The sequence below is a fragment of the Meles meles genome, chromosome 11, assembly GCF_922984935.1.
Source record: "Meles meles chromosome 11, mMelMel3.1 paternal haplotype, whole genome shotgun sequence".
Classification (NCBI taxonomy): domain Eukaryota; kingdom Metazoa; phylum Chordata; class Mammalia; order Carnivora; family Mustelidae; genus Meles; species Meles meles.
The window spans coordinates 83,324,728-83,341,071 of record NC_060076.1 but is presented as its reverse complement, the minus strand read 5'-3'; the positions used below and the strand labels follow the sequence as shown (position 1 = coordinate 83,341,071).

The window sequence follows — 16,344 nt, the reverse complement described above, 5'->3', positions numbered from 1 at the left end:
GGGATAAAAGAAAAGAAAACCATGTGCTGGTTGTACATAAAGAAGATAAGAAAGTATAAAAATACTGTATTGCCTCTGAAATAGGAAGAAAGGAAAGACTTTCCTGTTGTTCATGGAGCAAACTGTGCTAACAGGGTTTGGTGAAAGCCACATAGGCCTAGGTTGGATCCTATCTAGGTTTGCCTGTGCAGGAACAGTTTCCTAGGATGTGAGATTTTCAGAGCCAAAACCAGGGACAGTTTCAGGCAAACCAGGACCATTAGGTCACGGGGTAAGTCTGGCAGGTGCATAGGTTGCTTGGTATATGGAGATGCTAAGGAACAGCATGCATGTCTGTAGGAAGCACAGAAGTTCTACTGTTGGGCATGGATTTGGGGGAAGCATCATGAAAATTGCAAAGGCTGTGACAGAAGTCCAAGTCTTAAAAAAGGCCATGTGGGTGGTGTCCTTCTCATAATACAGCCCAAATGGGGGAGGTGGGTCCCCAGCTGAGTTCCACAGATTAATGAAACAGGACCAATAAACTCACACAAAGAATTTTATCTAGTATTGCCTTCATTTTTAAGCACTCATCTCAACTAATTATTTCCCCAATGACATTGGCCACAGCACTCCTATATCAGGTTGTGAGCAACCCTGAGTCCTGGGGGCATTTCTGTCTTGTTCTCACTGTATCCTGAGGGTCTGGTTAAAAGCAGGCGCCTAAATGTTTATTGAATGAACCATGGAATTCTCTTTTACCTGGAGCCTGACACACAGGCAGTTCCCCTGGTACTTATTCTCTGTGTGTGAATCACTGTGGATTCTCTGCCTCTGGTCACACCTAATGAAGGTCAAGGTACAATGGAAGGAAGGGAGGGAGGAAGGCTTCCAGATTTTAAAGACATACGGGTAACTGGCATGCACTGTCTGTTGGTATAAAGGGATTTTATGAGTTATTAAGTCACCGTGAGCCTTTTACTCATTTGGATGAAATCAGTTCTCCGTAAGTCTTGATATCTAAACATAAAAACTGCTCAGTTCTTAGCTAGCATTCTCAAAATACTTATAATTTTTTATTTCTCTTTTCCTACTTCCCAGTCCACTTAACTTTGCCTTGCATAAACGTATACCTAGGAGACAAATTTGACCAAAAATAATAGAAAGAGTCTGACTTTGAGCCTTTCAGTTTATAGGTAGCTTCTAAAGTCACAGAGATGTAAGTTTCCAAAACTCTTCTATTAACTGACTTTTTGTTTGTTTTTCTTGCCCTTTTTTTTTTTCTTGCTTTTGTTTGTTTTTCTTGTTTTTGCTTGTCTTACTTGCTAACTGTGTAGCTTACTCCTAGGGTAAATTGATTACACTGTGTACTTCCACATAACTAAAGTGAAGAAGGTAGAGGGTGGGAATTTAGTGGTTTTAAGGATTTATTTAGTGAAATTGTACAGGAACTTGAGTTGATGATTTTATACTTTATTTTCACCATAGTGAAGCAACATATTAAGTGATAGTGTATGAAGGACAGTATATATTAATAATTGTGCAAAAAAATAAGTCATTAGTTATTTGTCTTTGTTACTTCTTCCTACAATAAAAGAAAGAGCCTCTTTTGGAAGGGCAGGTCTTAGGAGTTCATGCTGGTGAACAGAATTATGGGCAAGAGAAAGGCATATGGTCCAAAGTTCTCAAAATCTAGGATATTGTCTGAATCCCATGACATAAAAGAAATGTGTTGGGGGGAAGGGTTATTTAATGGATAAAGCCACAATCTACTCTCAAGGGGGAAGAAATTCACCACAGCACAAAAACTTGCAAGTAAAAGCAATACAATGAAAATGTCTTAAAGATACAGGGAATTCAGAATAATGATCCACCTTAATTTTAGGTCCAGAGACAATCCTGAGGCAGCCAGAGATGTCTTTGAAAAGATGTCCTAAACATGTTTTATGTCAAAATAATGATGAGGAGAAGTGCTTGGGAATGGGTATAGTGCTTGGGAATGAGGATAAGAGGCTCCAGCAGAAGCAAAAGATGATTCTTTCTAAGGGAAAACAATTCTCTTGACTATGTTATATAGAGGAAGTTTCATCTGAACCTTGATTATAAAGGGTACTTTGTAGCAAATAAATTATATTAATACCAAGGTAGCTGACTAGGTTTAATCTCCTGTTGATATGTAATGCCTTGTTTCTGGATTTCAAAAGCCCCAAAGTTATCGTTGATTCCCTATGTCTAGTAAGGACTCAAGATGAGAAATGGTACTTCCTTTGCCACTAATTTATTATACTTACCTTCTACTGATTAGGCAAGTACTTTCAAGGTCCTTTAGTGGTAGGACCAGTATCCAAGGTAAGATGCCCTCACACCTAACTTCTTTCTGCATACACCTTGCCCATTTTCCTTCAGTCAGAAAGTGCCATCTTCATTTTGATACTTGCATTTGCTTTCTATCAGTTATACATGGCACCAAGAATGTTTATTTCACCATACCTGGTCAGCAAAGCAACGTGGCTACTTATGGATAGTTTGATATAACTGTTAAAATCACTGAACTTTCATTAATTCCTGAATTTCCACTTCTATAATGGTTTATCAGCCATGGCACATATATGAGTAGACAGAAAACTCAGCAGTAACAAATTTGTTCAAATTTATTTGGGGCAAAGACTCGAAAATCAAATCCACTTGGCATGCACACACGTGTGTTTCTGTGTCCAAAAAGGCAAGGGCACACATGTTTATGTGTGTGAGAGTTGATAGCATGTATACGCCCACCAAGTCTTCTCCACCTTCTTATTTATTTTTCTTTTTAATGGGCCCTTCACAAACGTTAGTTTCAGGAGTCTTCGGGATAAACTGTTTCCCACTAAGTATACTACTACAAACAAACAAACAAAACCCAGAAAAAAAATGCTTGGTGTCAGCAGGAAGATGTGGGGCCCCAAAGAAAAAGCATGATACTCACCTTGCAATAATTTGGGTGTGTGACCTCCTAAACGACATCCATCAGTGAAAAAGCAGCAGCTGCCCTGCAAAAACAGGCATCACAGATTAGGCTTCTACTTCATCAGACTGGCATTGTCCAATATCTAGAATGGTATCCACATGTCACTATTTAAGTTTAAATTTAAATCTGTTAAAATTAATTTTTAACTTATTTTAAAATCACTTCTTCACTCACACGAGCTATATTTCAAGTGCTCAGTAGCCACATGTGGCTTGTGGCTACCATCTTGGAAAGCATATAGAACATTCAGTCATCACAGGAAGTTCTTCTGGGAAAGGAGAGGGAGGAGAGAGAATATTTTTAAATTATGAATAGGGTTGGGTAGGTTGAATCTGATCTTTTCTACAAAGCTTAGAGCACTATAAAAAAGGCATATCCTTGAAATTAAAAAGAGTTAAATTAAGACCGGTTTCCTTGGTAAGCAGCAAGATGTAGGCATAGAGAACTTTACAACCAAAAGATTGTAAGATAAAATAATTTCCAAAATGACTATGGTAGTTCTACGATTGGGTTCTCTTTTTTTTTTTTTTTTTAAGATTTTATTTATTTATTTGACAGAGTGAGATCACAAATAGAGAGGCAGGCAGAGAGAGAGAGAAGGAAGCAGGCTCCCGCTGAGCAAAGAGCCCGACGTGGGACTCGATCTCAGGACCCTGAGATCATGACCTGAGCCGAAGGCAGCGGCTTAACCCACTGAGCCACCCAGGCGCCCGATTGGGTTCTCTTGAAGCCAAAAACACATCTCTAGATGTCATGTGTTAGTAAATACAAATCTTCAAAGAATCGATGACTTTGTTTTATAATTATTCCAAAAACTTCTGTTCCATTTAGAATCCCACAGTCTGGGGTGCCTAGGTGGCTCACTCATTCAGCATCTGCCTTCAGCTCAGGTTGTGATCCCAGGGTCCTAGGATTGAGCCCCACATCAGGCTCCTGCTTGGTGGGAAGCCTGCTTCTCCCTCTGTCACTCTTTTTGCTTGAGTTCCCTCTCTCACTGTGTCTCTATCAAATAAGTAAATAAAATCTTAAAAAAAAAAAAAAAGAATCCCACAATTGAAATAAATATGAAAAGATTCCCAATATTTTGCATAAAATTGTTCTTTGCTACTATGGGATCAAAATGAGTGATAAGAGCATATCATAAGCAAATATCATCATCACTGAATATTTATAAAGCACTCTGATGTATACAGAATCGTGCGCGTTTGAGAGCTAGCAGTTTAACAAGTGGCTGCCTCTGTACTCAAGTGAAAATCATTAACAGAATAATTCAAGTTTGAGAGGGGCAAATGCTTAAAATATGTGCCATTCTGATTAATGAGTAGTGGTAAGAAAAATGCTAATACTTGAAAATATAATAGTAATGCAGGCTTTGTTAGAAATAGGCCTATGAATATAACAAACGTTTTTACAAATGGTGACAAGGAATTTTTTAAATGTATAATATATATCTGTCTGTCAGGAAAGTTTTCAGTAGATTTACTTGTTCCATGTACTAGAATCATTTTCCCCCAAATATATCACAACTTTTGTTACAGGAAGGGGCACAAAACTGAAATACTGGCTCATCGGTGTTTCTGAAATAAATGGAAAATTTATTCTAGAATAGTATTATAGTAATTGTCAGCAAAGTTCTTGATTTAGGATGAAGCCAGATAATTCCAAAATGTAAGAGAGCTTTAAATTGTCTCTGAAAAAATTTCGGTTTGTTTGGTGACCTGGAAAGGGCATAACTATTCACCATTGGGTTTTCAGGTGTTAACCAGGGCAGAGGTCTGGACAACATACTTACTTGACCTCGTTTGCTTTGATTATGAGATCTGTGGTTAACAGCACATTTCTGAACCTAAAATTATTTAATGTAGGGTCTTAACTGGGTTTACTCATTCATCTGCCTCCAGCTATAGGTCAGACTGTGCCTCTGCGGAAGGCAAATAGCCTTGTTTGGAAAGATCCAGAGGACTCGGGCGGGGCTTCGCAAACCTTATCCTCTAGCAAGCTAGTTTAGGTGCGTCCTTTTCCTGGTGAGATAATTCAGTCACACAAGTACTTCTGAAGCCTCTGTTTGTCACATGTCAATCTCCCATTGGCCCAAAGCAGGTCACATGACCTGTGGCAAGGGGTGGGGCAGGGGGAGGCCCTGCCCACAATGATAGGTGGTGTGCATATACCCCGGGAATAGGTATGAAGAATCAGGGTCATTAAAGCAATCAGTCCACCCCAGTGTATATTTCACCTAAACGTAGAGTATATGGAAATCTGAAGCAATGTTTAAACAGAAAGGGTTTTAAAAAGAGACATTGCATTTATGTCTCCACAACGGAGGTGTTTCTCCCCAGTTTTTTTTTTTTTTTTCTTCTATAGATCTTAAACACAAAAGTATTCTACTAAAGTAACTCGGAAAGTAGATCTACTCCATGGGGCACCTGGATGACTCAGTCGGTTAAGCAGCTATATTCAGCTCAGGTTATGATCCCAGGGGTCCTGGGATCCAGCCCCACATGGGATTCCCTGCCCAGGGGAAAGCCTGCTTCTCCCTCTCCCTCTGCCCCCTGCCCTGCTCATGCTCTCTCCTGCTCTTCCTCTCTCAAGTTTAAAAAAAAAAAAAAAAAAAAAAAGGTAGATCTACTCCAGTCAAAATAAAATTTTAATCTACAACAATAAATAGAAATTTTGTATCCATCTGCATAGCTCTGTAATAAATGCTGTGCTGAACCTACATGAATGCAAAGGACAGGTTAGCAAATAAAGAAGGGTGTCAGTTAATTTCTTGGGAGAAAAAGTTCTTCTTCCTGAATCCAGGAAGTTTATTTTTTCTTAAAAAAGTTTTTCCCAAAGGAATTTATATATTATATAAAATATATGAATTTATTAATAACTATTTATGAAATTATAGTTAAATTTTTATATATATTGTTTGTAAAGATACAGTATAAAGGTACACAGGATGCTTCCCTAAAATTTTCTTTAGAATTTGGTCCATGGACAAACTGGAAATATAGCACATAAATGTGTGTCTGAGATACAGAATCTAAAAAAGAGTGTGTCTCTACCAACAAAATTACATGCAGTGATCTAAATGATTCTAGACTCTATAAAAATGAGAGTTGAGGTGGAAAGGGGAATTTGGTGTGAATTAAACATGCGAATTGTCTTCGGTCAGAAAACTTACTGGGTAATTACCCCTTTGTTTTTCTGTTTAGGCAGCACCACAACTTAGTCTTTTAAGGAGGACTAAGGAGAAACAGGAAATTTGAGCTGCTCTAAATCCAGCCTTCATAGCCACAACCTTCCAGCAGGCAGGAAGGAGGAAAACAGCATGTCCCCACTCTCAGAAGTATATGTAGCCTTTCCATTTACTTCCTGCCACCCAGAACTTAGTCACAGCGGCACCTGCCAGTGAGGGGGGCTGGGAAACATGGTCTCCATTCTGAAGAGCCAACGCTTAGATAGAATTTGGTAGCTCTGTAACCAACAGAAGGAGAAAATGAACATTGGTGGAACATGGCAGGGGACGGGGGCGTTGTGAAATGGCAGCTCTTTCACAGTAGGTATCTCTCTGGGCACTCTCTGTTCTGGAGAGTTCTTAAGCACTTCCTCATTTAGTTTTTCTCAGAGATTATGTTCACCAACACTAGTGACTGAATCCAGGAATTGGACCTGCTTCTACCCTCCACTTTCTTCTTTCTACATTCCCTGGGCTTCCAGTACCAAAAGGTGATTGGGGGAGCGGGGTCTTGATGTCTCGGTCCATTAAGCATTTAACTCTTGGTTTCTGCTCAGGTCGTGATCTCAGGGTGGTGAGATCAAGCCCCAAGTCAGTCCCACGCTCAGCAGGGAGTCTGCTTGTTCCTCTCCCTCTGCTGCTCTGCCTGCTCACTTGGGTTCTCTCTCTCTTTCTAAAATAAATTAATAAAAACTCTTTTCTTTAAAAAAAGGTGATGGGAACATTGTTGGGAAAGAAAAGAAAATGGAAACTCAGAGAAGAACCTCCTCGTTTGTCGTAGTCCCAACCATTAGCGTGAACTGAATGACACAGTGTTTGATGATTCAGACAAGGTGGCCCCTTGGCTTCAAATACTCACTTGAGAGGAAAAATGTCAATATCCATAGCAGTTCAGGAGGTTAGGCTCTTCTAGTTAAGAAACAGTGAATTCAGATCAAAACGCCCTCAGATCATTCTGTGACCACTTACAGTGCCTCTTCCTCCCTTTTCCTTACAGTGGCTAAGGATTTTTCCAGAAGAGATAGGCAATATAAAGCTCGGGGATGGTAGAACAAGAAAGGAAGGATAACGGTGGGCTTACTTGCCAAGCCCTGGATATATAAAACTTCTATTTTCCAAAGACTGAATTTGGTCCCAAAAGCCAACTGAAGACAAATGCTTACTTCAAGGGGGTGTTTATCATCCTTGGCCTCACCCACTGTGCTGTTTAGAAAATGTGAAATATGGGATGCCTGAGTGGCTCAATCAGTTAAGCATCTGCTTCCAGCTCAGGTCATGATCCCAGAGTCTGGGATCGAGTACCTCATCGGGCTCCCTCTTCAGTGGGGAACCTGCTTCTCCCTCTGCCACTCCCCTGCTTATGCTCTTTCTCTCTCTCTCTGACAAATAAATAAAATATTTTTTAAAAAATATGAAATAATAGGGTCCTCTCCAACAATCTAGTAACCCTAGTGCTTATTAGCCCAGGAAGCTAAGAAAGAATATTGGTTGACATTTTTTTTAATTTTATAAATTTTTTTAATTTTATTTATTAATTTGACAGACATTACAAGTAGGCAAGAGAGGCAGGCAGGGAGAGAGAGGAGGAAGCAGGCTCTCCGCGGAACAGAGGGCCCGATGTGGGGCTCGATTCCAGGACCCTGGGATCGTGACCCGAGCCAAAAGCAGAGGCTTTAACCCACTGAGCCACCCAGGCGCCCCTTGGTTGACATTTTAAAAGCAGGCGCTGTTTGGTAGTTTTTGGTTTGTGGATTTTCCCCTGCACAGAAGAAAGAACCAGGAAGTATTCCTTCTAACTTCATGGCAATAAGAGATACATACGTAAGTTCAGACATTTCTTCGAAGCTTAGATTTATTTCTCACTAAGCACATAAACCAGGACGGACCCTCCCGAGTCTGACCTTTCCCCAGATGCGGGGGACAGGTGAAGGCACTCTTGGGCGTCCGGGTGCTGGGATTCTGCACATCGATGTTGAAGGGACAAGGACGCAGGACCCCTTGGACTTGCCAAAATGATAACCCCAAGCTTCTCTCCTGCCTTTCTCTCACCCTCTCCCGCAGCTGTGAAGTTCGGCAGGATGTCCAAGAAGCAGCGGGACAGCCTGTACGCGGAGGTGCAGAAGCACCAGCAGCGGCTGCAGGAGCAGCGGCAGCAGCAGAGCGGGGAGGCCGAGGCGCTGGCCAGGGTGTACGGCGGCGGGCTCAGCAACGGCCTCGGCAGCCTGAGCGGCGAGGCGGGGGGCGCGTATGCCAACGGACACGTCATCGACCTGCCCAAGTCCGAGGGTTACTACAGCGTGGATTCCGGCCAGCCGTCCCCGGATCAATCTGGACTTGACATGACTGGAATCAAACAGATAAAGCAAGAACCCATCTATGACCTCACGTCCGTACCCAACTTGTTTACCTATAGCTCTTTCAACAATGGGCAGCTAGCGCCAGGGATCACGATGACTGAAATCGGTAAGTGGGAGTCGCCTCCCAGTTCCTTTTTGGCAATTCTGCTCTGAAGTCAGTCGCCGTAATCCTGCATAGTGTGGTCGTTGTCGCAGGTCGAGGTTCGATGACTTGCGTGCATGGCTTCTAGTGAAAAACGCTATTTGAATTAAAAATCTTTTTTGTGATAAATGTCATTGGTCTCCCGGCCCACAAAATTTGATGCTGGGCAAAGGAAGAAAGGACATGACCAGTGGGAAGGTGCTGTGTGTGTAAAGGTGCTCTCTGTTGAATTGGGTTCATCACTGAAGGAAAATGTTATTGGCATAAACGAGAGAATTTCAGCAAGTATTCAGAGTGATGCTATTTAAAATAGAGTAGTTAAGGGATGTAGAAGCAGTTTGTAAACCTGAATGAACAGGGCTCCAGCTCTAACTCTAAGATAACTTGGGACAAGCCAGAAGCAAACAGTACCTCCATTTCTGTCTTTTTAAAGGCAGGGGAGTAGACCAGAGACCTGTGTAAAGACCTGTGTCTCTTGTAAGTCTGAATTCAAGAATTCTACATGGGAAGAGAGTCTAAATTCCAGGCGTGGAAAGAGGGGAGTCTGGAATGTTACAGAACGTATGAGCAGCCAGTAAGTTACCGTGAATAGGGTGAGTCACAGGCACAAACGCAACAGCAACGATCCTCCTTTCGCTGCAATGATCTTTGATCACTTAGGGAGTGGTTCTCAAGAGTGCGCTCTCCTAGCCATGCTCTCTTCTGACCTGTTACAACTTTGTTTTACCCTGGTAAGCTCAGGAGTCTATTAACCAGTGGATCTCGTTAACTAACTGCCATAAAAATATTGATGTAGGTCTCACATGAGCCTCCTGGGTCACGAAGTTGCCTATTAACAGTAGCCTAGAAGAGCTACCCAGACAGTGATTCTATCTGGCTTCATTGTAGTCTTAGGTATGGGGGCCGGCAGTGGGGAGGGAAGCCAGCTGGGCCTCTGGAACTTTGGAGGAAATGCCTGCTCACGTCCTGCCCTGAGAGGGTCACTAAGCCCCAGGCCACCTGAGTTCCAGTGCTGACTCTGGCTTATTATTTAAGCTGGAGCAAGTTTCTGGATCCCAGTTTGCTCATCTTTATAAAGGGAAAAGTATTAGTTCCTAGATCACACGGTTGTAGTAAGAATTAAATGAGTTCATACTTGCAAAACAGACCAATGTTTGACACTCAGCAAGTGTTCAATGGTTATTATTTGCATGCCAGTCACCTTCTCTGTCTAAACTATGAGTAGGAGCCCAAAGCCTACGAGCGTTTTAAATAAAGCTGATGTGAACACATAATGAAGTCCATGCCATATGCATCTTGGCTACTTCCACCATCTGGTTGAGGAAGGAGTGATGTTACACAGTTATAAAACCTGAAACCTTATCTCTCTTTTTTAGCAATTTAGCATGTGACAGTGAGTAAGGAAGTTGTTGACACAGCGTCGGCAATGACATTCATAGCCGAGAGACGCGAAGACTAAGCCTCAGCCACCGTGACAGAAACCTTCACTGTCATCGCCACTTGGCTTTTTAATTGTGTCATAGGCACGTTACATGCCTTTAATTTCCACGAACATCTCATAAGTAAAAATACGGTTCCCATTTTACAGATGTGCAAACAGAGGCTTAGGGGTGTCTCATGGCTTTTCCCAGGTTTTTCAGTTCCATCCAGGCAGTCTGATTCCAGTCCTTTTGCTTCTCCATTACTCTGCTATCTGCTTGGGTTAATACCCACAAACTGCACTGTCAGCCAGTAAGGTCAGTCGTTCAAAGTGGAGTCACTCCAGGTGCTTGGGAGGCTCAGTCAGTTAAGCTTCGAACTCTGGATTTTGGCTCAAGTCATGATCTCAGGGTTGGGAGATTTAGCGCCACATCGGGCTCCACGCCGGGCATGGAGTCTGCTTAAGATTCTCTCTCTCCCTCTGCCCCTCTCCCTTTTCTCTCTCTCTAAAAAACTTTTTTAAAATAAAGTACAGTCACTCAGTCTTTCCAAGTCGACATATTAAAAAGAAAAAGAAATGGGCACCATTTTTTGCTTTTATCCTCCTTCATATCTAAGTATCTGAGCCTGGTCTTGATTTTGAACATACATATAAAACGTAGGCAAAAACCCTTCATCTTTGGGCAGTCCTCTGTCCCATACCCCAAAGGAAAGGCTTCTAAGAATTCAGAAACCACAGTTCCTTTGTGGTCTAGAATAGGTCGGAAGTATTAGGGAAAGAGAACTACAGCCAGAGCCATCAAGTCTGGACCTCCGTCTCCCAGTAACTTTTCCTCTCTGGCCCTCTGTCTATTTATTTGTGAACTGATGCGTTTGGACTAGATGATTGCAAAACTCATCCGGATTTTCTGTAGACATCAACACCCAGATAAAAACTAGCATGTATTTTTTCTGATTATTTTTTGGTACCATTAGTCTTTAGAGATCTCTAGCTGAGCTGTAAAGTTGGGGGGGTTCTTCCATCAGACTTTCAGGGATCCAGCTGGCTTGTCCTGCGCTGTTCACAAATTTAGCAGGCCCCTAAACCGAAGTAGCGACTTGGTTCACATTTCATTAAAACAACAATGCCATCTAGTGGACGTAAACTCCCGCTATGTGTGTCAAATGCATATAACCTATGACAAGCCACAGTAAGGCGATACACTTTCTTTCTTGCACCATCCAAAAAAATTGTCCCTCATTTCACTAAAACACTGTGTCCATAGCATTATCGTTGAGCAGAAAAGCATCCATGGTTTGGGATGGTGGTGAAGAATTCTTTCCAAAGCTGAATAGCCCAAGTTCAAATCCTAGTGTGCCCTTTCCCGGACGCAATCTACCTGATCTCTTTGGGTCTCAGTTGTAAACCTGGAACAGCAGTAGTCCCACCAGAGGGTGTTGATAACATAAATTATACTCATAAGCTCTTAGATCGGCACCTATCAAGCGTAAGCTTTATTATTATTATTATTAATGTAATTGATATTGCAATGTGATTCGTATCATTATAATTAATAACATTAGTGGTTATTACAAGTAATGTAAGTACCTTTTATTAAGCGCCTACATTGTGCTGAGCAATGTCCTCCATTTATTCTTATAACAATTGTATTATGCCTATTACAGAGATAGGCATGTGTCCATTTTACAGATGAAAAAAAGGCTCAGAAGTTACAGAACTTATAAAAAAGCAAAATAAGCATGTGAGCTCAGGTCTGAGTAACATCAGAAGCCATTCTTTGAACCATTATACTGTATGTCCTCCCACCAAAGGGAGCCCCTCACAAGGTAATTGGCATTTGCACAGCAAAACATGCCTAGTGTTTGCTGCCTGCCTGCCGTCCTTCTAGGTGCTACAAAGGAGCACTCAGAGTGAGAAAGCTGACATTTTGACCTGCCTTGATTAATGAGCATCTATTCTAATGTGGCTGGTAGCAAGTTGTCACAGAGAGCACTCTGTGTAGACAAAATAGAAAGTCTGATTTTAGACACATTCTCACTAGGTGAATTGAAAGTGATATGACACTAAAGAATTTTTGAGCATCACTCTTGGCTATTGGAAGCCCTGATTTACTTCCCCTGGTTTCTGAAGGAATAATGAACTGCGTACAAGCATGACATTATTCTGGTATTGAATTTATCATAAAAGCAGCTTTTTTTTTTTTTTTAAACCAGTTTGGGGAATAGTTCGTGTAGAATATGGTCTTACAGTTTGGAATTAATTTTTAAAAACCACATGTTTAAGAACCATGAAACACCTGTGTAAACAATAGCAGGGTCATCCCAAAAAGTGAGTTAAAGGAATGTCATGAGAGTCAGGAATATTCCCCAGAAAATCCAAGCTTGTCTTTCCAAAAATGTACCAAAGAAGCTACAAACTTCTTAGGTTAAGGACCTAATAATGATAACTTACTTCATGGAGAGAAGTGTAGAAAATGCATGCTAGCCATTTTGAGCCTCAGACCAATGCCTTCAGCTGGATAGTGAAGAAATCCCATTTTGCAGATAAAGAAATTAAGGGATTTTCCTAGAGTAGAGAGTTAGGTGACAAAGTTTAAGTTCTGACGTAGGTCCTCAACGGCCCTAGACTACCAGGCATTCTTCGGGGAGGTGGGGGCGGGTATTGCTTACTCTAAGCCATAGCTCTTGATAGGAATGGTTTATTCTCGTGGTCTTGGAAATAGAAAACAGAATGTGGGTAAACAAACAGAAAAATATGAACCATTTCCAGAATTATATCCTTGGGTTTCTCAAAATCCCATGAAATAAGACAAGGACGAAAGTAAGCAGCAAATTAATATTTAGGCAGGAGTATTAACTTGGTTTAGTTGGAACTTTACTTCAGGCTGGCATAAGGATGTGTTATATCTTTGGAGATAAAATTTTGCAGTGCTTGGTGGCAGGGAGAGGATGCTGGCTAACAGGTACCCAGTGCGCGAGCAAAGAAAGGAAGGGAGGCTTCTGTGTGTGCTCCCCACAGCAGCTCTCAGACGGGTTGGGGGACCCAATAGGGCCAGTACTCTTAAGGAAAGCTCATTTAAGCTCAAAGATGATTGACAACATATCTCAAGGCACTAGACAACAAGACAGTTCAAATAGCCAAACAATATGCTTTTAAAATCGGGGGTGGGGGGGGATCCATCAAATTCGCTATGAGGCTAAGGGGACAAATTACCTTTTACACACACTGCCTCAATTTGCTGTTGCTTTTAGTAATTTTCTCTCTAGATAAAGAACCGTGAATTTCTTGGTCTCCCTATATAATCTTAAATATAGATTTAGTTTCCTGTTTCTTGTGTGTTCCATTTATGGAGTTTGGAAATTTAAGCCTAAAAACTAGACATAAGCCTTTTTCTTTTTTAAAGTTACCTATTCCAGAAGTTGAATAGTAATAGGGGAGATTGCAAAGACATTGGTATGAAAGTGATCTAGTCCCCTCCACTACTACTGAATTCTGTCCACTCCACGTAGAAACACAGAAGATCTCACTAGCCTGCTTTCTTTGGGGGAAGTCTATCAATATTGGTGTTGCAGTTTTTACTGATTTAGAACCCAAAGCAGGTGCTGTGGTCTTAAGGTGGCACGTTTAATGACATACGCTTCTGCAGGTAAATCTTTTATAACTGCTTTAATCTGTCTATGCATATTCATATGTATATTTAATATACATCGGTGTGTAATTAATGACTTTTCGGAGATGGCACGGAGAACAGAATTTGGTTCCAGCTGCATATCTCCTTTGTCCCCGATGGCACCGGTGGCAAACACAGGCAGGCATGTGATTCGAGAGCAACTGTCTAGTAAGTCACTGAAATAAATACAAGTAGACCAGATTAGTGAGAAAAATCATTCAAGCAGCACGGGGAAAGGAAAGTCAGTGTCTTCTGTCCTCCCTTTCTTGCTTTGAGGGAAGACATCTTGGGAACTTCCACTGTCCTCCAGTACCTCTTGTTCCCTCCCCCCAACCACAGGCCCTTTGCAGGCAGTTTAGGGACCAGACGTTGAGGTTGAGAATCCTTACTCCACATACTGGTCGTGTGAACTGAGGTTCAATCTCTTTGTTCAGAAAAACAAGGTGGGTTGGATTAAATGACTTTGAAGGATTATGGTTCTCCCGCCTCCTGTGGGAGGTTCAGCCCTCTGTACAAATATTCCCTCTGTTATAGCCACTGCCCAAAGAGAAGGGCAGGGTGGTAGACAGGAGGGACTTGCAGGCAGCTAGGCTGTTCTACAGGGTGTTCAAGCTCTTGCCTCGGGCTGTAGCCAACTACACCTCCCTCATGAGGAGGACCCATGTGCTGGGTTGACCTCATGGTGATAAAGTTAACAGCCACAATTAGACCAGAACTAGGCACCAGCCTTTTCTCTCCCATCCACACTCCTGAAACAAAACAAAATAAAACACAAGAAACCAGGTTAAAATGAGCATCAAGGATAACCAGAGACTCAAGAAGAGGATGGCAAGCAATCTCCAAATACCGGAGTTCATGTTCATTCAGTACAAAGGATGAGATGCTGTGCAGATATAAGTTCAGGGTAAATCCACCCACCTTCACTGGCCCACTCCAACCTGACTACCTCCCCGAGCCTCTCTTGTGGGAAGAGAGGAGACTATAAAATGAAGATGCATTATTGACTGCTAAGGGGCCTTAGCCCTAGCCCCAGGCCTACCCAGTTACCTCGAGCACTGGAGAGAGTCTTACTTGACTCCTCTGAAATTTTCACACCCCCCTTGTTTGTTGCCACCTACAGAATTGGCTGCCATTTCTAGAATCCTGCTTTCTATCCCAAGAGAAATTTCCCAGATATGGGGACTGGTCTAACCAACTCCATTTGTCACATTTCTGGGATCTCTACCATGGCCACACTCTTGTGTTAACCAGTCCATGGCTGTGCATTCTTCTCGAGTGTCCTGGGACAAAGAACTACAGTTCTTTGCTAGGGTCATTCAAATCCATATCCTCCTAGATATCCTTTAGTAACCTCACAAAGATGTTCCGAAATCACCTAGGGATATGTTGTAGCCACTCTAGTATCAAGCTCTGTGCCTTTAGTGGAGTCAAAGGCATAATATATACAGAAGCACTCTGTGACCAGCAAGGCTCCAAACAAATATAAAGATGGCTTACATTATAAGCAATACAAAGGTATATGCTCAGTCCAGGTTCGTGTACATGTTTGCATATTTGTCACGACATGCTTTACCTCTCTATTAATGCAGCTTTCCTAATGTGCTAGCATTCACTCCATTAGGTAAATATCTTAACTCACCTTTTCTGTTTTGACTTGAAATTGCACAAAGCTGATCTTCCTCACTGGACTTTTCCTAGCAATACTAGTTCAGGATTAATTTTTGACTCAAGAACTCAGAACTTCATAAGAAAACCCTAAAATCCACCAACCAAAAAAGCGAGAGAGAGAGAAATGCTATTGAGAAGCTGTCAATTTCACTCAATTTCAAAAGCCGTAGTAGATATGAAATATTCTGCAGTAAGGAAGAGGAAAGGAGATTTCAAGAGGTTCTGCCTACGACTTGCCAAGGAGGGGACATGTTCATGCTTATGAGATAACCTCTGAAACAGCCCCCACGGTCGAACAGCATTTTGAGTCATTGCAAGCTTTGACGCTGGCTCTTGGCAAGAGCCCAGAATTGCTTTTCCATGCACCCATCTTGGGATGAGCAGGTTAGGGTTCAAGTACCACATGGGTCGTCGTGGAACACAGAAATGTCATTTGATGGCCAAGTCACTGGAGGTTAATGCACTTCAGTGTTACTGGTGTAGGATACAACCAGCTTGAGAGGCTGTCCCTGTCAGTGGGCTCAGGATTGACTTCCATGATGTTTATGAGTGTGGGGAGACCTGTGGGAAAAGTTCCTAGCTGGAAAGATTTTTTTCTTTGTTTTATTTTTTTTTCTTATTGTTTTGATTTTATTTTTAGGATCAAAACTTTCCTGAGGCAAAATACGTTCTACCCTAAGGAGAAAAAATGTGCTATTTAAATTTGAGCCATGTTTCTAAGGCCTATTGTGGAACTGCTTTCTTGTTCTCAGACAGGTTTGTTGTAGGATGACTTACAGCGAGACTGTATAGAAAACACTTATTTTATTTTTTATTTATTTTTTTAGAAAACACTTGTTTTAAAACATTAGTCCACTAAAGGTATTATTTAAGGA

At 41.7% G+C, this 16,344-nt stretch overlaps 1 protein-coding gene across 1 annotated transcript in view; it reads left to right on the top strand.

The window, feature by feature from the left end:
• RORB (RAR related orphan receptor B) overlaps positions 1 to 16,344 on the top strand; it is a 190,524-nt gene that overhangs the window by 137,480 nt on the left and 36,700 nt on the right. Inside the window, exon 4 of the mRNA XM_046023460.1 lies at positions 8,274 to 8,675. Coding sequence (XP_045879416.1) covers positions 8,274 to 8,675 — 402 coding nt within the window. The remainder of the gene's footprint in view (positions 1 to 8,273; positions 8,676 to 16,344) is intronic.